At 43.6% G+C, this 21,477-nt stretch overlaps 1 protein-coding gene across 1 annotated transcript in view; it reads left to right on the forward strand.

The window, feature by feature from the left end:
* The window catches only part of LOC129099295 (leucine-rich repeat-containing G-protein coupled receptor 6), a 35,761-nt gene that overhangs the window by 7,959 nt on the left and 6,325 nt on the right, over nt 1-21,477 (forward strand). The window contains exons 2-7 of the mRNA XM_054608490.1: nt 6,488-6,559; nt 12,722-12,793; nt 14,743-14,814; nt 18,669-18,884; nt 19,047-19,118; nt 21,202-21,270. Coding sequence (XP_054464465.1) covers nt 6,488-6,559; nt 12,722-12,793; nt 14,743-14,814; nt 18,669-18,884; nt 19,047-19,118; nt 21,202-21,270 — 573 coding nt within the window. The remainder of the gene's footprint in view (nt 1-6,487; nt 6,560-12,721; nt 12,794-14,742; nt 14,815-18,668; nt 18,885-19,046; nt 19,119-21,201; nt 21,271-21,477) is intronic.

A 21,477-nucleotide genomic window follows, 5' to 3' on the forward strand; every position in this document is an offset into this window, starting at 1 on the left:
TCATGACAGGGTGTGTGTGTGGGAGGACAGGGAGCGGACATAGAGTGTGTACATGCACGTGTGCATGTGTGCAGTACACCAGGGTATGAATAAGTCCCACAGGGCATGAATATGTTTCCCATGACATGGCCTCAGACTAAACAGCCGCTCTCTCCACCCAGACATCCGCCTGTCATTCTCCCCTAAACCGCAGCGAGCGGAAAAGAGCACAAAACATGGGAAAACAAAAAACACAGACGCATCTCCCTTTTCTGTCTCGCTATCTCCATTTTTCTCCTCCTCCCTCCCTCTCTGCTCTTTTGTAGCCGAGTCCTCCCCGTGGCCCTCCTTATCCAGGTGAAAGACTTCTCCTCGCCCTCTCCCTCGCTCTTTGTTCCCCGTGAATGAGAGAAAGAGAGAATAAGAGAGGGAAAGATAAAGAGAGAGTGCCTTCGGACACAAAGGGCAGTGTACCCCTCCCAGGAAGTCTGGGAGAGAGGAAGAAGAAAAAAAAACACATCTTTAGAGGAAGGAGGAGGGGAGGACAGCATTGTGCCCTCCTTCCTCTCTCTTTGTGTGTGTGTGTGTGCAAGCCTGTGTGTTTGTGTGCGTGTTTATGTGTGTGTGCAAGCTCATGTGTGACCACGAGAGAAACTGAATGCCAAAGCAGTCAGTCTATTCAGATAGAAAAAGCCAACACACTTAGACCTCACCCTCACACACAGCATACACACACATTCTGCTCTCTCTCTCTCTCTCTTACACACACACACATACATATGCACACAACCATTTAGGCCCTCTTTTAGGCGGCGCCCGAGCATTGACTACCAGTTGCATTGTGTGGAATAAAAGATCCTCTTTCATGATGGCCTTAACTGTTTCAAAGCACTAAGCGGAGAGGATCAGACTGGCTGAATCCAACTGAAGACATTACTGTCATAGTTACTGTAAAAGACAGCCAAGGTGTGGCTCAAGCACCGCTAATGCAGAACTCCTGCCCTCTGGGCAAGGCTCTGGTTGTTGATTTCCACTAAAGATCTATTACTCTAATGTTCCTTACGGATAAGCCGCCTTCAAAGGTGCAGAGCTTACTGCCATTATTTGCTGTTTGTTTGGTAAGAGTCTCCACCTGAGCGAGTGAGAAAGGGATTGGAAGGGAGGCAAGAAGAAAGAGAGAGAGCAGGGGAGGAAGTGAGAGGGAAGACCTTGGGGCATGGCTCCTTGTGAAGTGATTTTGTGTGTGTGTGTGTGTGTGTGTGTGTGTGTGTGTGTGTGTGTGTGTGTGTGTGTGTGTGTGTGTGTGTGTGTGTGTGTGTGTGTGTGTGTGTGTGAGAGAGAGAGAGAGAGAGTCATGAAAAATATCGTTCTCAAGGGCAAATACGTTTTACTTGCATGCTTTTTCTGCATTGTTATGTAATATACCTGCATGTAATTTATCATTGAGCGTCATGCCAGAAACTTTTCCATCCAAGCTTTTTTTGTTTTTGTTTTCTCTTTGATACAATGGAATTCTCCAAAGTTAAATGTATCAAGTCATCTCCTCTCAGCCTGCTCCCGCACATCTTAGTCTGACTGACACATTTCGCCGATGGTGACAGAAACAGACACCTTACTGCTGATTGCATCGGTCTCATTCTCGAAGTATATTCACTCCTCGGGGTGGTCCTTCATCCATGCCACAAAAGCCACCCGGAGCCCGGAGTGTGTTCGAGTGCCTGTGGATGTAGTGTGTGTGTGTGTGTGTGTCTCTGAACATATACGGGTGCTTTTTTGTTTGGAGCTGAATCAACCGACTCTCGTCAGCTTCCAGCTTGAAATTGGCTACAACGGAGCTAGGGGCACATTCACACCCACACACACACACTGCCTTTGATCACACAGCCGATAGCATACTTCAGTAGTTCTGTTGACGGCGAAGAGGAAATATGATAAATCACATTATTGTAACTACCGGACTGTGTAACCCCATGCTCCAGTTGAAATTTGAAACAGGGATGGGGAGAAAAGAGTGAGTGTGAGCGATAGAGTGGCATAAGAGAGAGGGAGAGAAAGGGCCAAGGCTGATGAATGGAAATGTACCTCTGTTTCTTCATGCTTCCGTTCCCCCCTTAAGACAAGCTCCTTGCCTTGGTTACTCTATCAATCACAGCATAAAGCAGTCAAATATCCAGTGCTTTACCTTTCTTCCCATGCCAAACTTTCCTCTCTTACATTCACATGCACACAAGCGTACACACACTCACACACTTTGGAGTGAAAAGATTAAACGATCTATCAGAGCACATTGTGTATCTGCAAATCACGGAACGATGGGGGGGAATAGGAATGGAAAAACGTCCAATTCCAATTGCTGCAACACTGGCCAGAATTTCACACACACGCTACTGTGCTTAAACACACCAAGAATTACATGCAGGCACATGAAAATGTAATTCCTCTCCTGGGAAACAGAAAGAGATCACTGGGGGCTTTGTCAGTCAGTCTGCGGGTTCAGAGCAGAGCGGGATAAAAAGAACAGTTAAGAGGCACATTTGAGAGTGTGTTTGTTGAGGGATGAGCATGGGTCTCCATGTCTGCATCCTCTGCTCCTAATACTGCTCAGGAGTCTTTAGTTCGTCATTCAGCAGCAGACGGAGATCTGAGGGGAGGGGACGGCCTGTGTGCCTCTGTCGGCTGAGAGATGTGTTGTCCTGGGAGCAATATCAGGAGGCTTTCTTGACGCCGCGATGGCCAAGATAGGGCAGGACAGTTCCCCACTGAATACTCACATGAAAAACAAAGAAAACTCCATCCCTCACACACACACACACACACACACACAAAGGCAGACCCACACAGCAATCTGTTTCCATGCCGTGGCAGCGTTCATGTATGATGTGGTGAAAGCGCAACCCGGGACTGTACCCACCACATCTGCAGGCTCACTGGAAAACAATAGGGGTGTGAAAATGAGCGACAGACATCTTACCACACACACCGCAGTCACCTATAAATGGGAAAAATATCGTACTGCACACACAGACACAGATACTGACACACATACTAGCCTTCTCTCCCTTTCGCACACACACATTAGAGGTGCCCCTTAAATGGGGACACAGAAACCCTTATTCTAATTGTAAAACTCTCACACACTACGGAGCCCGCAAGATCTTTAAGTGCTTCTCATTTCTTTTGCGGCCGTTTATTTGCGCTGAAAATATCTGCACGTCAGAGCGCCAGCCGACACAATGCACATGTGGTAGTCATCAATCATAATTATCATGGTTTAAAAAAGCCACAGCTGTTATTTGATTTTAAAAACAAGCCTTAGCGCAGAGCCTTCCAACGATACGTCAAGTTGTCAGCGGAGGCCTTGGCCTGCAAAGCAGAAATGTCTCTCTCTCTTTCTCTCTCTCTCTCCCCGGCTTCCCAATGAGCTTGTTGGAGAGCACAGCAGAGCTGAGCTGCATTCAACCTTTCCCCATGACTCACCACTGTGTCTTTATTTTTAAACATTTTCTCTCTCTGTTGCTGCATGTTTATTCTGTCTGAGTGAGGCCGCTGTTATGGACTTCACACGTTTGTTTATGGCTTATTTAATCAGGACCAGATAATGGAGAGTTGTCTTCATTCTTGTGGCGCATCCCCAGAAGCTGGCTGATGCGTGTGTGTGTGTGTGTGTGTGTGTGTGTGTGTGTGTGTGTGTGTGTGTGTGTGTGTGTGTGTGTGTGTGTGTGTGTGTGTGTGTGTGTGTGTGTCTATGCGTGGGCCTGCTTGTGAGTGTGTTGCTATGCTTTAATGATCCCCCCTCAGGATGGTCTAATAAAGTTTTTTTCCAGAAGAATATTAGCACACGGATAATGAATATATTAAGGTGTGTATGTGTATTGTTCATGATGTCCCATGAGGTAATGCTGTGCTCTCTGTGTCATTAAACGTGATGTCATCCAGTCTTGATTATGTCAATTGGTTTGCCATTTCTGCCGGCTGTGTCATCTCCATGGAAACTTTGTTATCACTTATATGTACCCCTGACTAAGTTTAAGCAGTAGTGCACCACACTTAGCAATACACTTCACGTTGCATTCATCCCCAAATTACCGCCTCGGGTCTGAGCAAAAAAATGGAAAAAGTATATAATTCACATGACTTCACCACAGTACTTTGTTGAGAGGGAGACCTGAGGTCAGCAAAAATGTGAGGTAAGAGAGTGATAAATTACACATTATTTGTTGATTTGAGTAAGAAAAGTTATTAGTTATGCTGCATTACATTTTGAGGAGCTGATGTGCACTTAAAATAACAATTGGAATGTGTCTTTCAATTGTAACTGCAATAATTTAGATATAATCTGATTAGATAAGAAGGTTTTCTGGAAATAGAATTATAAAGTATTTAAAGTTGCCCTGTGGAGATTTTATTGGAAACAAACATTGCAACATCAAATGTTTCACACCAAACTGCATTTTGCGTATCCTCAAAGCCCCAAACCTCATAAAACATTAGCAAAGCCTTTTCTGAATGTCTGGCTTGCGTCTCCTTCTTCTCTTCTTTTATTGGCCCATTGCTACTTTTTATGGAGCATTACTCTATAATACCACTTCTCTGCTTGTGGTGGCAATCTCAGAACCCGCTATCGGTCTGACGACAGGGAAGCCTCTGGGGGTGATGGGCTATATTTTTTGGGAAACGATGTAGCCAGTGGATATCCGAGCCAAGGCTTCCTTTTCCCTGCGCTTCTCGTTGTTTACAGCCTGATTAGCATTTTGAGAAACAAGACCTAAGTTGGCGTTGAGAGACAACGTGTGCGACCGGATTGTTGCACAAGTAGGCAGTTTACAAGCTAATTAAAAAAAATGAAATTCAAACCATAGGCACACGATAGCCAGTGGGTTCCAAGATTTTTTGACCATCACACGGACTGTTTACCTGCATTCAACCAAAGCGGGCTCTACTCAGACTACAAACAACAAAGTTGAGGTCAGTCATTGTGATGTGGAATATAAATGCCCTATTTTATTCTGTTACAAACAAAAGCAATACGTTTAGAGAATTAATAATTTCACCCTAAAAACTGATTGAAAGCATTCACCCTGCCTATTTGTCCTGGACCCTGAGAAACACCTTGAACCCCTCTATTTGCAGTCAGACCTCCCAGGACGGGGCATGTGTAACAGGAAATTCCCATGAAGGGATATGAACAAGCCAAAAATGTTGCTTTCATGAGGAAAATATTCAATGTCAGCAGAGGCTGCGTACGACAATATTCTGACCTAAAAAAAATCTCATAGCAAAAGGACACAGTTAACATTGCAAGCTCATCACATGGTGAGTGACAGTGGGAGTCCACACCTTAACTGGCCATCTGACACTAAATGTTATCCTTGACAGGGTTCCAAACTGTTGGTATACGGAATTTGTCTTGTCACAACTACTAAATGACAGGCTACTCAACTATCCAAAATTGTGAACCAGAATATTGCCTTTCAGTGTTTTTTTCCACATGGTCCCTGAAGCTGAATATAGATCACGCCTGCGGATAGATTCATCCAGCCACCCCGTCAGCTTGGCTGACTTCACAAACAAACAGCCAGTGTGTCAAAACTCCCAACAGCAAAGGGCTTCTGAGAGCACAGTTTACACTTGCTAGCCCGGTGGTCTGGCTTTATGAGCAATGGTTAGTGTCATACACACACACACACACACACACACACACACACAGACACACATACACGCCTCACTCTTCAAGACTATTGCGAGACCCCAAGGGCTGTGAAAGCAAAGAAGGGGTGACGTAGCACCTCCTTGCTTTCATTATGTTTATCAAACAGATGACCTTACATGACTGAGGCCGCAAGGTTATGTATGTTTTCTACCAGAGGCTGACACATAAGTTGTCCTCATACCATCCCAAGTGTAAAAAAAAGTAGGTTGCATGTGTGTGTTGAGAGTGTGCATGCATGTATTGGAGCATCCTGCGCCTCTCCCTCTTTGACCGCAACGCAGCTGCATCAACACTCACCCCTCAGCGCACCCTCTCACGTCAGCGTGTGTGTCAGAGAGGCAGAGAAATGGAGTGTGTCTATGTTACAGCCATGAACAAAAGGAGAAGGAAGTGGTCTCCTGAGAAACCTGAGGAGGAAAAAAAGAAGAGGAGAGAGAGAGAGATAGATAGATATGGAGGGAGACTGAGGGGTCAGATCTGAGAGTAGGTAGAGTGAGACATCTGGAAAAGAGAACGAGTCACTGGGACGAGAAGGAAATTACGGCTGCCCAACAATGATTCATTGGGGAAAATTTCTCTTCTACATCTCCCTCTTCTCCCTCTCGTCCTCCAACCTCTCTACCTAACCCTCTAACCTCTCTCTGCATACTACTCCCCAGTCTTGATGATTGATCGCCACGTGAAAACCACGTTTTAAACATTTGTTATTTTACATGCACAGAGCACCTGCAAGGAACATTGATAAGGTATACACTGATTGATACTTTGATACTGATGTATCCCCTTTTCTCTCTCTAGGGATCTGAGCATGAACAACATCAGTGAGATCCAGCCCAGAGCCTTCCACCGACTGCACCTGCTATCGGAACTGTGAGTACAAAATCATCAAACTCACATTCAATTGATAGAACTCCATCATCACAACTCACACATGACAAGAAACAGCCATTCCCTGAGCCGCTGATATGAACAGACGCCAGCGATAGGGATTGATGACTATGGCCTGCCTCTGATCTTTCCTACCAAGAAACTGCCTGCAGCTATACACTGGGAGATCCTTGGATGGCTGCACAAAAAAGGGAACAAATAGAACCTGATATTCACTCAGAGGGTGAATATATGGTCTTTAAAGTGTTTAGGGAGCAGGTTCTGTGCTCAGCATCCAAGCCGCTGCATTCTTTAACCCCCCCTCACACACACATTTTGTTTCAGCTGGACAGCTCTGTAGGAGCAGTACACACATGGACACAAGCCTTAGCCAAGACAAACACCTTAAAGGAGAACTTCAGGACAGAATTGGGGAAAATGAAAATGTTATGTTTTTCTTGTTATGTAGCATTAAGGATACTAACGGTTGGGTATCATTAGAAATGTTTTGATATTGTTGCAGATACACTAAATGAATTAAATGCCACAACACATAATTATTCTTTATACTTTTCTTGTCTGGAAACAAATCAAACAATGTTAAAATTAAAATAAATACAAGACTAAGAATTTGACTAAGCCTCTGTGCCATATTCCTTGACTTCTGTACTTTGTGCTACAGGCACAATTTGGTCAGTACTTCACAAGGTAGAAGGTATTGCTTTCACCCTCATAGGGCTGATGAAAGCAAACACGCCGCAACAGAACGTTTTGAACATTTTTTCGGTTGACTTGGCCGGTATCTGATTTGACCACTCAGCAGAACTAAGCTAAGTCTCGGGTTGACAAAGGCTGCCCACAGATATGGCCTGAGGGTGTGAATGTGTGTGAATGTCTGCCTTCACCTGATTCTTTTACTTCTGAAGCCCGCAGTGTTTGTGTGTGTGTGTGTCTGCTTGGGGTGTTTGAACAGTCCGCTGTTTTCTTTGTTAATTCTTGCAGCTGCAGTCTGTGACGCATGAGCTAATCGGGATGAAAATAAAAGGTTTGCTGGATAACCATTCAGTTGACTTTGAGTCGCAGTCAAACTGGATCTGAAGAGCAGAACGAAGCTGAGCAATGAAGTTTTGTGACACCGTGATATTAAAGAATGAAATTCAAGTCTTGATTTATTGTTGTGCATAGATCTGCTGATCTCAACTTTTGGCTGTTGTAAAAACGGTTAAGGTTAGACATTGCTGATGGCCTAATAATCAGAACCACATAGAGCAGAGTGATGCTGAACATCAATGCTGACATTTGCCTTCTCCATTGGGGAAAAAGGGGGTGGGGGTCTTGGATCTGCAGTGTTTGTCCAGAGACAATCCTCCCAGTGTTTTACAGCCCCGTTGATCTTGCTTCCTCTGTATCGCTCTTGTGTTCTGACACTTTATGGAGACGTTCTGTTGCTTTGTAACTCTTCCAAGGAAGATGTTCCTGCCCTAAAGCCACATTTTTTTGTTAGCCTGCTGACCATTTCTGGAAACATACTGAGACGATGATGATGTTCCAAGGCAGGGAGAAGCACATTTCTGACATCCACTCCCGTCTAGGAGGTTAAGTGAGATGAAGCATAGCAGGTTATGTTAAACACATTATAATTACAACAAGTTATAGCGCTTAGAAAACAAACCGAGGCTCTAAACACGGTCGGTTTGAGAGCGAGTGTTTGATGTGGGTCCACAGCACTTGTTGGTAGCGCAGGGAGAAGCAAGGGCCAGGCATGTTGTGACTGGTAGTGATAAATTGTTTGATGTTGGGCTCTATTTCCCTGTCTGCACTCCCTCACTCTATCTCCCTCCTTTCCAATCTACAGCCCCAGCCCCCTGTCTCCATTTTACTAGAGGCTATTGCAAGCTATAGACACTGCCTTTGATAGTTTTTTTTTTTCTCTCACTTTTTCTCTCCACATTCTTACAAACCAAGACAAATCTGCTTTTGGCAAGAAGTCCAGCTTTCTTCCTGTTTTACACTATGGGTTGGAGGAGGAATTAGATCTAATGAGCCACATACAGTGTCCTTCTAAAGCACTGCTCATTAATGTAAACTGTATCATGCTGCCTCTTATCTCCTTGCTCAGCTCTCACCTCTATAGTATCAAAGTACACACAGCTAATCCCTTTCAACCTCAATTGAGGTGATTAAATTAATTCACAAAGCAAATGGCAAACCTCCCTATGCTTCATTGCCGCATTGATATTGATAACAAGATGTGTAATCACCCCTCCCTTCTATTGACCTCAGACACCTCTCATTAAGCCTTCATTTAGTGCTTTGATCTGTGAAACTATTCTTAATTCAAACACACAAACTTGCACGCAACTGTCAGTCTGCATGAAGAAGAGAGGCGACTGAGAGGCAGACTGCATGTCTATGGACTAATGAGAGGGCAGCAATGCCGGCAAGCCGGTACAGACTGAGAATGGTTACTCATCCACTGACATATCAAGAACTTACCCTGTCTTCAAATGTTCTCCTCTAATATCAAAGATGCACTATCTATTTTTGACCTAAATGCAACTTGGAACTGGCAGCGAGCGTTTTAAGGTAAATTATCACCCTAAAAGCTCTTGCTTGTGCTCTCCAACTATCATCAGTATCAAAGTCCATGCTGTTTGTACCTCAAGAGATCCCCTTTCCCTCTGGCTTCTTCTTTTGAATCCCGTCATAATCACCCGTTTGGATCAAGTCTCTCATGCTCATCTTATCATTATCTAAATCATCAGTCATGTCCTAAAACAGAGGTGATATCGGACCATTCAAAGTGGCCTGAGGAGAAAAACAATCCCACTGGATTTTTTTTTAAACCCTCCATGACTCTTTTTTTGACACACAATATTACGAGCATAGTTGAAAGTGCTTAGAAAATAGTGCTAGCTTCTGTTATCGGCTCAAAACTAAAACTCTGAAATTTCCACACAGCCCTGCGATAGTGCTATCTAGTGCTCTCCGACAATCACATAAATTCAGTGGCAAGTGATGGCCCATGCTGCCCCGCTTGTCTTCTTCTTGGTGATAAGATCGTCTGCTGATAGGCCAGGAGTAAAATGTAGGTGAGGGTTAAGGGCTTACAATATTGGCTGATTCTGATACTCCAGATGCGTCACACATCTTGGACTATCTAGTTCAATTAAAGCTTTTCTTTTTAGCTCTGCCAACATTGGGTTTTTTCTGCTTGTATCTTTCTCCATCTCTCTCTCTCTCTCTCACACACACACACACACACACACACACACACACACACACACACACACACACACACACACACACACACACACACACACACACACACACACACACTGTTTTCCATATTTTACTTCAGTAATTTCAGAGGTTAACTCCAGGTTAAGTGGTTGACCCTCTGGCTGGACCTCCGAACAGAAGGAGGGATAACATTTCTATTGATGGACCAAGGGTGAAAAAGGTCATACATGCATTTGTACTTACAGACACACCCACACACACCAGGCCACCATCTCTCTGACAGTAAGAACCTGTTTATCCTCGCCTTCTTCTTTCATCATGGACTCCTATCAGCAATCCTGGTCATGCTACCGTTATGTTGTCCTATCACTACTTGAGATAGTATCCCAAAATATGATGCTGTCTCTGCTGTCTAGGTCTTCATTTTGTCTTTATTGTTTATTATTTTGAGGCAATAGGACATGGTGATACATGGGATAATCAGCAGTTGGTATGCTTCAGTGATGCCCTCACAGATCATCCATGACAGCAGGGCGGTCCCACCTTTGAAACAACCCCTCCCACTTCTCTCCCATACGTTTGAACTACACACTGGCCTCTGTTATTTTATCTATGAATCATGTCGATCGAGCTGAATTATGCTGAGGTGGAATTTTTATCAACACAGTCCAGGGGCCAAGAAAAATTCCAACCATCCCCAAATCAAATTAAAAGAAAAAACAGTTGGAGCCGTGGTTTGACAAGAGCAAGGCGCCTTTCATTAGAATGAGATTGATGTGGAATGACTAGGAGGCTAAGTGCGGAACATTTACTCATACGTTCGATCATTTACACACACGTACACACATAAATACGCACACTGATATCATGGAAACAGTTGGTCAATGGCAACTCCCGGTGTTCTGTTGATGTCTATCAAGAACGCCTGAACATTTCTTTCCCTTTTTCAATATCCATCTTCACTTTCGACATAATTATCCTTTTGACAAATGAAGTCGGCAAAAAAAAGCATGATTCCACTCTAATGCTGTTTTGGCTCCAATGGTGCGGCTAATAGAGAAAGGCTGGTTGGCAGTTGGATATGCACATCATACCATGGCCTTAACTACAATGTTTGTTTTCTAAAACTCTAAATTACTGGCCCTCCTCATCCCCCCCTGAAGACATTTATTTTTCTTTGGTGCTACCTATATCTTTTTTCCGTTCAAAGGGTCTGTAAATAATCATTGCTTTTGAACAGGAACCAAAAGAAGGTACCCAGGGGTCTTAGATCTATTTTACCGGTGTCAGGACCTCAGAAAAGCTTATTGAAAATATTACCTCTGGAAAAGTAGCTATCGAAATGGTCCCCGTTGACCAGCTTGTGCAATAGAGGAAACTTAAATGGTATTGAAGTAGCAGACCTATCGTCCGCTGAGGGACAACAAATGGGCAGTATACATGTTTCTCTTACGTGTGCAAATCAGATCTTAAGGCAAATTGAACTCCTTTATATATAAAAAAGAATGAATATGAGAATTTGTGAGGTCAAAGAACAGAAAAACCTGCAGACCAACTCAAGTCATCTGTGTCTTGCATGTCTGAAATCTGTATTAAGACCTTGTGTGACGCAGTCAAAGTCTGTTTGAATGAGACTGTGGTTTGAGAGGCATGACTTAATGGCACCACAATTGCTTGGATAAAGATCAGTTCATTTTGTATTCTAGTATGCCGATGTGGGTAAGCATCTACGTGTATGTACGGGCATGTGTGCTTGTGTTGATAAATACGAGCTCCACCAGAGTTCTAAACTGGGCCGAGTGTGAGATTTGGCAGGCGCGGCAGGGGTTGTGTGGTTTGCCACTGCACAGTAATAAGACTGAGACATGTTGACATGAATATCAGATGTCAGAGGGAGTTTGCTGGGAGCTCTCGTCCATTACCATCTGGATGATAGTGGCTTGGAAAGGCCGGCCGAGTATTATATCAATAATTCAATATCCTGGCACTGAATGGAACATGGAACAACTCAGCCAGAGGCAGTCTGCATAAGACTGAAATGTCAGGCACATTTCACCTGTAGAGCAAGGGTGTGAGCCGGAGCATGCCAATGAGTGACTTTTAACTTGTGTGTGTGTGTGTGTGTGTGTGTGTGTTTAATAAAAGTGGGTGGTCTCGAGCTGTGAAGACCAAATATGTGTTTCAACTGAGCTTCCAGCTCATGACCTTGAGAGTCACTCCGTTGGACTGAATGTTATTTATTTGGACATCTTATACACACTCACAAATGACCATTAGGTGCTGTGTTTGATAAACAAACTGATTGGATTGCTTGTGTGAATGTGTGTGGTTTCTCTCCCTCGCTGTCCTCAAGGCCCCTCAGAACGGCACCAATTTACCTCAAGGACATAGAAAATAGCACGCACATTCACACTGCACACACATATGCACTCATGTGTGGGTATATAGTATACACCTTACTATATACACACACACACACACACACACACACACACACACACACACACACACACACACACACACACACACACACACACACACACATATAAACACACTGTCGTGCGTACAAGCAAGTATTCTTTCAGGCTGCACTGGTTGACCCAGTCTCTGTCTCATTCAGTTCAGTCTTTATTCACTCATCAATGCTCCCTGGATTGGTTAAGGTTTCAGGGTGTGCTTTGGGCCAATAGCAACCACATTGAAGGGAATCGAATATTGTTATTTGCATACTGCCCTAGCAGTAACCCCCGAGCAGGAACTCAAGGATGAAGTCATACTGCTCAATCCAAAAATGTAGAATAAAGCAAAAAGGCAAAACTTCTCTTATGAGACTTGTAAATTTGTTCTTGCATGTGCTTGAATTTCACTCTTCACTTTTATCATTTGTTTTCCCCTTTTTGAATTTGCCTGTTTCTCTTCTAGGCGTATCTCAGGGAATCAGCTGAGGTATATCTCAGGACACGCTCTCCAGGGTCTCCACAACCTCAAAGTTCTGTAAGTAACCTTCTCCACCCTCCCACCCTCTGATGGTTCAGTCAACATCCCAGGTGGGTTGTTCCACTATAGCATTATGGGGGGATAGAGTCGTGCGCCTGCTTTGAATGAAACACACAGGGCACGCATCATTAACTTTAGTTAAAGTTTATGGGCTGGTTCCTTCATTCCAAAACAAGCCCTATTTCAGTTGTAAGCACACCCACACACAAGCACACGCACACACACACACACACACACACACACACACACGCACACACAGGTGTAATGCAGGGACCTCCCAGTTACACCACCCACCGAGATTACAGCAAGTGACAAAAAAAATCACTTTAAAATGCCATTAAAGCCGTTTTCGCAACACCCCAGTTCTCATAGTGTTTGTAGCCTTATGATCCATGGCCACCAACTGTTAGTGCTGCAGTGAAGTATAAAATCATGAAAAAAGTGAAAAGCAACCATAAAAACCAAGGCATTTTGTGACTTGTGACCCCCTGAGTTACTGCCATAGTTCTACTCAGTGAGAGACAAGGGTATTAAAGAGGTTTTCATGATCATGGCAACTCAATTCCTCTTAGACCCTCGCTGAGAAAGTTTGAGAAGCTCTGCCACAGAATATAAACTTAGGGAATCTGGGGGATTACCAGGCACACAAGTTGATCTCCCTTCACCTTGTGTTGTGAAATTCACCGAGACAGAATGAGTGAACCAGCCACGAATCCTCGGCTATTATGTCATTACTGCAGAAGGACACACATATCCTGGATTCATACACGTCAGAAAGCATTCATGCTTGACAGTATAACATCCTAGCAAACTTTGGAAGGTCTCTTTGACCTCAGAGCAGCTGAGCTGTTGGTTTCCTTCCTCAATATATTAGTTAACGTCAGGCTGTGTCAAAAACAAATGGATCGCTGACCTTTTGTAAGGTAACAGCAAGCTGACTTCCTGCTGACTTACACACACATACACACGCACACACGCACACGCACACACACACACACACACACACACACACACACACACACACACACACACACACACACACACACACACACACACACACACACACACACACACAGGAGGTTACAAACCCAGAGTGGAGTACAAGCTTCCCCTAGGGAATTTCTTTGAAACAGGAAAAGGCCATATTTGATGTATTCATCATGGCATCATCGTCCCAGTGGAAACATTCCCCTGATCCTCTAAAAACCTGAGCAGCATTATTTCTATACTTAAGGAAATGTTGCACAGAGGACTATTGTAAAATACACAATATGAAAGAATGCGACACATTGCGATATGTAAAAGAATATACCAAAATATGCTCTTAACATCTTGAGTCACCCAGAATGCTCACTTACAGTATATCTAAACAAACTATAAACTATATACATAAATAACTCGTACTCGTTAGTCTAGGTATAAAGGTTATTTTATGCTCACGAAGAAACTATACTAGATTGTTTTAATAGCTTTACTGCAAGCTGTTTAAGTTTAACTGTTGTGACACAAGGCCTCACAGACTCACAAAGAGGCACCATGATGCCACAATAAAGGCAAAATGCCGCTGCTGATAGCGACACACTATACGCCTTGTGCACCAATTTCAGACCACTGGTCAGGATAAAAACTTTAAAGAAAGAGGGAGAGAGAGACAGAGTAAGCAAGGAAGGGAGACGAAAAGAGAGAGGGATATTGTTTGCTCGCCACTTCCTCCTCGCATTTTGCTCCATTCTTCTGAGAATGACATCAGCAGCCCACCCAAGGAGCTTCTCTTTCTCTTCTACCCTTCATTCTCTGCTTCTCCTCAAGCTTTCACTGGCCCTTTCCTTTTTGTGTCAGATTTCCATCATGATGGAATTATTTGTTCTGCTTGATGTGATCTCACACACACTTTATCACTTATAGAGCTATTACCTACGACTAAATTATCTGTTTGTGTCTTTCAGCATGATACAAAACAACCAATTGGAGAAACTTCCTGATGATGCTCCATGGGACCTGCCCAACCTACTATCCCTGTGAGTCTTTCTTACTTACACAAACACACTAATTATGCTTCTCTACCTCATCAAGTAGGGAATGAAACATCCCTGGCCACCCACTCTCACGACTCAGCTCTCACCGCAGTGCAGGTATAGAGTACTGCTAACATATTACAGACCAGACCCCAATAGTTCTGCACTGTACTGCCTGACAGTAGGAGTCACAGCCTGACTGTGTCAGTGCAGTTCATGGTAGCATCTGGAAGCCATGAGGGAAACAGCAGACACTGCAGGCCAAGGAGAGCATCTCCAATGAGCTGTGAAACAACCCCATTTTCCATCAATTCCCCCTCTCTTCCTGCTCCGCTCCTCTCCTCCGCTCTTCTCCCACCACCCACACCGCTATCCCCCTGGCTAATGAGAGTGTTTGGTGGCATAATTGTCTCATCTGTGGGGTCAGTGTACATGTGTGTATGTATGTGTGTGTGTGTGTGTGTGTGTGTGTCAGCGTGAATGTTTGGATGCATGCATGTGGACCACCTCATCTGTAATTCCTCACCCCAACCCGTTTCTCCCAACTTTGTACCGCACACGTTCTCCACATCCCTGCTTTTCAAATTAATAATTCTTTGTAAATACCCGTAAAGCCATTTCCTTCATCAGACAGACACACACACACATGGTCAAATTGCCGGAGTTGTTAAATAAAAGGGGCGTGCACATGTAACTCCTCTACCACCTACAACGTTTCCCTGTCTGGTATTAAGCAGACCTGCTCTCCCTCAACACAGTCACCAGGCCTGCACGCACACATGCCTGTCGCAATTATTACATAATTGCCTGACTATTTGAGCTGACTGTGATCAATTTGCATAACCGTTAGATTCCACAATCAAGAGAATATAAGGCCAATGTTAGCTTGGTAACAGCTGTGTGAATAAAATGGCTACATGATCCTCCAATGTCAGTTAAAAAAAAAAAAATCAGTTAAACAAAGAGCTGTGTGGCAGGTTCTTCTGTTTCAGCTCATATTATCTGCTGCTTTTCTCTTGATTTATAGCAGGGAGTCTCCCCTACAGGATGCATCAGCTCTGGAGTTATGCTGGAGATGTTGCTTCCATCCAGCTTTATTAATTAGACAATTCACATAAGAATATTTGGATGGAAATATGGTGTAAGAGTAGCGTGTGTCATTTAAGAAACTGCTCAGTACAAGTGTAGAGACTGTGTGGTGGACAGCGGATGTGCTCAGGGCAGACAGGTGGTGGCAATCAGCGAGAAGAAATTGACAATTAAGTTGTCTGGTAGTAGTAAATGAACAGTGTAGGTTTCAGTTCGTACATGAATAAATGACGCAGCTCCTCAAAACAAAACAAAAACTCCATTAATCAACTTTTTTCAATCACGTTTTTGTTAAGTACAGTTTGAGAACAAGGTAGAAAATAAATCTGTGCAGGAGAGCAAGAGAAAACATTATTTCAGGAACTATTTGGACAATAATTGACACTATTTTGCCAACAAATGCATCATTCTGAAGAGATTGAAATTAACAACATGGATTTAGGTCTGGTTACAAACCAAAACATAACAGCACCGCTGTGAGGCATAAAATGAACAGAAAATGTATGTAATTTCCCTGTTAATAGCAATTATTTATATGGGAATTAATGCTCAACTGAAATGTCATGATCCTGACAGCCCTGCCTACAGGCAACCATGTTGAATTTGTCTGTTTTCAGCCTTTGTGCATGTGTGTGTGGTCTCTCAATTTCTTCACATAGGGATGCTCTCAATAATAAAGAAAAGAAAAACACACACACACACACACACACACACACACACAGACGCACACAGTACACACACACAGAGCCAGGTTATAGAGACGCACCTTGTCATTAAAGTAATGATAAGCTCAGCGGAGAAAGATTACTGGAAAGGCTTTGGAGAGTGAAGCTTTTCGGCGCCTCTCACTGACATAAAACACACCAGCTAAAAAGAAAGAGAAAAAGCACATGGGTTTTAAATTGGTATAAATGTATAAAGGAGGCTTTCATCTCAAATAAATCTTGTTCTTAATCTCGGACACAAATCCTTTTGTCAGCAGCGAACTGAAGCTGAGGTTAGAAATTTGTCTCACTGTTTGGAACGGTCTAATTGCCACACACAATGTTGAGTGCTGTTGTTGTTTAGTTATGAGGAGACAGACAGTGTTTTGGGTCCAGACCCACAGGTAAGTGGCGTAATCACCACTGATGAGTTCCACAAGCCACATTAATCAAAATAACCCTGTTTTTATAGATTTGACTCAATGGTAGTGAAACATGCTCCTTCGAGTTCTGCAATGTATAAAATGTTGGCCATCTGGAGAATTGAACTGGGAGGCACGTACTCAGATCTACTGGATCATTTAAGAGAACTTTCTCTTTCTGTCTCTATTGCTCTCTCCTGTAATCGTGCCTCAGACTTTGATGTGATGGACAGGAAATAGTTGCCGCTTTATTGGCTTCTGTGGAACATTCCTGGTTCTGTCTGGACCTTCAGGAAAACCTGGCAGGTCCACCCAGAGGAGCAATTATTATTTTGCCCTGGAGAACAAAACAGAAAGTTGAAGGGTCTTCTCTAGCTTTCATCCTGTGATTTGGGTCAGGGACAAACAATGTCCCCAGTTGGATTGCACAAGATGCACAAGGATGTTTAGCAGTGGAGAAAATGTGTGCTCAGGAAGCAGACAAGATGAACATTCTTTAATCTGTTTTTGTGTGCGCATACACACATTAATGCGTATTTACATGTTTGCTGGAGGATGTTTCCCTGTGTGTCTGTGTGTGAGCATCTGCCAGTGTATACAGTTGCCTCTCCTGATGGAAAATTTCCCTGGGGAGAAAAGCCCAGAGTTCAGAGTTCAAGTTCTGATTTCACTTTGATGATGCTGTTGGTTCGGTAAAGCCTTTGAGGGGTGAGGAGGCTGAGGAGGAGCTATAGCACCAGAATCAAAGAACCACAGTAGAAGATTGATAAGGGAGGATGTTTGAAAGACGAAAAAGAGTTAAGGAGTGAGACTCAAAGGGGGTGTGCAGCCGCTCGGAGAGCATCAATGAAGTTATGAAACAAAAATGTGAGTGTGAGAGGGGCCGGAGGGAGGAAAAGGAGATTAATGAATGAGTGTGAAGGGCCAAAGAAAGAATAATAGCGAGAGGAAGTGGTCTCAGCCTGTCAACTCTGCCCTGAGGGGATCGTTCATCACTATGGACAGTGTGTATGCATGTGTGCATTTACGTCGGGTGTGTGTCTGTCCACAGCCTGTGGGTTGAGGACACCAAGAGAGAGAGGGGACAAAGGTTTGTTAGGTTTGAAGAGATGAAAGCGCATGTGTGAGAGCATATGTGTCTGGTGTTGTGTTTATGAATGAGTGGTGGAAATGTCAAAAATCAATGGGGACAGTGGGACTCAAATGGAAAAAGGTTAATGAGGGAGGAACAAGTGAAGATGCGTCTTAAACTGTTCCTCTATCCGTCTTTCCCAGGCGTTGAGGGAATCCGGCTGAATAAAATGAGGTAGAATAAAACAGGCCCATCACAACTGTTCCTACTCGTTTGTATATGTTTTTCTCATCTCACATTTCATACATGTCTGTGCCGGTGAAGCTAGACACGGCTTATTTAGCATGGGAATAAATCATAATGAGGAGCTTCTAAGAAGCTGCAGCAAAGATGAAAGACGGAGAATAAAAGATGTGTAATTCTCATAATAACCTTCCTGTAAGCCAAAGTGTTTAATTGCCACGACCTTCCAACCACTAATGCACGCACAAGCACCGTTGCACATAAGCAAACACACTGTACTTAAACTTGGTGATTATGTCGCTTAGCTCGGTTCATCTCACCCTGCAGGCGTCTTGATGCTAACCTGCTGTCTGAGGTTCCTGCTGGGGCCTTTAGAGGGGTTCGCTCCCTAAGACACCTGTGGTTGGATGACAACTCCCTAACAGAGATCCCAGTGACGGCCCTGGACTCTCTGCCCTCCCTGCAGGCCATGACGCTGGCCCTCAACCAGATCACACATATCCCAGACTATGCATTCACCAACCTCTCCGCCCTTGTTGTTCTGTAAGTGACATCTTGATTTGTTAACTTAAAACTCTCCTGAGTCTATGTTTCTCATTTTACCAGAGAAAATATTTTTATCCATTGACTTAGAACAGGGTGGGGATGATTGCAGTGTGGAAACATTTCTGATTTGTTAAAATATTTGTGTGGCCTTTTTTTCAGGCATCTCCATAACAACCACATCCAGAGCATGGGTGCGAGATGTTTTGAAGGTTTACACAGTCTGGAGACACTGTGAGTATCACACACATAATCACAGACACACACGTGCATGCACACATGCTTTTTGGATAGAGGTTAATATTGCAAGTTAAACTCTTGACATTTTCACTATCTCTCTCACACACACACACACACACACACACACACACACACACACACACACACACACACACACACACACACACACACACACACACACACACACACACACACACACACACACATACTCTCATGCACACTTCCATTTCATTATTTCCCCCCAACACCAATGCAGGCTTTGTGATGACAAAGTAACAGCGTCAACATGAATTCCGATGCTTTCAATCACAATTGATAGATATATGGAGAACTCCTTGGAATATAACCTCAAAAAGGTCATAGAACCAACAGCCAAAATTGTTTGACTGCAGTATTATTTCTTTTTGGGTTTATAGTTACTGGAACACTTGAAATGAATGTGTTTTTATAAACCTTACATACCAAATGTGCCAAAGAATAATGAAGTGCAGTGCTAAGTCATAATGATGAATGTCCTGTTAATTTCAGCAGGTGCTTTCTCAAAACTATAACTGACAAATGAGCGACCGGAATTTGAAGATGAGAAGTTTCTCTTTGATTATCTTGAAGTAACAACAACAGATTCCTCTATGTTTTGTTAAAGTAATTGCTAAGCAGCGCTGAGGTCAAATATGGCTCAGCCTGGCTACATGAGAGTTGTTTTAGCGTACGTGCCGTAGCTTTGATAAAGTCGTAACCGCACACCAATACAAAAAACTGCAGGAAACTGACAGCCTTATGACGGAGGTGGAGAAAGAAAGCAAAAGAAATGCACACAGTGCAACTGTGTCTACTGCAACATTCATGGTGGTCTGATGAAAACAGTTTCTGGCATGCTACTTAACACCCTGTTGAAATGTAAAAAATCATGCGTTCCTTTTTATGAGCATGTGTGTGGGCACATGTGTGTGAACGCGCAGATAAGCAGGTACTTCTGCATGTGCAATCAAAAACGCATGGCCAGCTTAACACTCAACTTAAAAGCCATTATCCATGCTGGGAAATGTGAGGGAACGGTGTGTAAGTTAGGGGAGCCATGCTTAAAGGGATGAAGGGAAACTAGAGACTGAGAAAAAGAGGGATGGAGCTCTCTGGACCAGAATAGTGTGTGTTAAAGTGTTTGGGCCGTCAGCGGCGAGCAGAGACGGATGATTCAGCGGGATAAGATGACAGGTGTCATTGACGTGGGGATTGCGCTGGTATGAGGGGTTAATCTCTCACAGCGGCTTCGCTTATGAGAAATACGAGAGACCATCTGCATCACCACAACCCTCCCCAACCCCTAGTGTGTATTATAAAATCATTACCACGAGGAGCCATCCAGGGGACTGCTGGAAAACATAACTGCATATACAAACAAGACAAAGCAGACACAGACAGACATTTCACAGTATCCACTGATACTCTGGGAAAAACACACATACATATCTAGAAGTACTTCATAGAAGGCATTCACTTGAAACGAATAAAAAAAAGATATCCAGCTGACTATGACTTATTACTTTTAGATATCCTTTGACCTGGTTGGCTAGCAATCTTCAAAGATAGCACGCATACCCAAGCACATGCTTAATATTTCAAAGGCATACTATGTATGCACAAGCATGTACACTGCACAAATTTTCCCACGTTCACAAGCATATCTACAGTCCATACTTATGTACAGACAAGAAATACTATAAAAAAAAATACTTTTCCTGCCACCTGCGTATGAGCTGTGTCCACTAAATTGTAGCAATGATTGTTTTGATACAGCGTTTCCTTGGTAACTAATCAGAGAAAGACCCAAATAGTCAGGTCAGAGCAGCAAAGGTCAAAGATCAAATCCAAACCTCACACTCTACAGCTGTCAGCCTCTCGGAGTGGAGAGGAAATGGCTGCACATACATATGCAATCAGGCACGTTCTCACACACGGAAATACAGAATATCAAATATGGTTGAATTATGAGTGCAGAGAAGTAAAACCTCCATCATGCGTTGGACTTTTTCAATATACTTTTCAATGACAATTGTTTATCTTATTGTCTGTCTCTCAGGGATTTAAACTACAATGATCTGCAGGAGTTCCCTGTGGCCATCAGGACACTGAGTAAGCTTCAGGAACTGTGAGTGCATACACACACACACACACACACACACACACACACACACACACCTGCCTGACATGACTAGCATGGCTGCCTTATCCCAAGTAATCCCGTTAAGTGATTTTAATGTGGCACTCGGATACAATCTCTCTCGCCCTTAGCAGGTGCTGGCTACACACCCACACACTCACTCGCCTACACGTACACACAGACGTGCACGCACAA

This window comes from Anoplopoma fimbria, chromosome 12 (assembly GCF_027596085.1).
Source record: "Anoplopoma fimbria isolate UVic2021 breed Golden Eagle Sablefish chromosome 12, Afim_UVic_2022, whole genome shotgun sequence".
NCBI lineage: Eukaryota > Metazoa > Chordata > Actinopteri > Perciformes > Anoplopomatidae > Anoplopoma > Anoplopoma fimbria.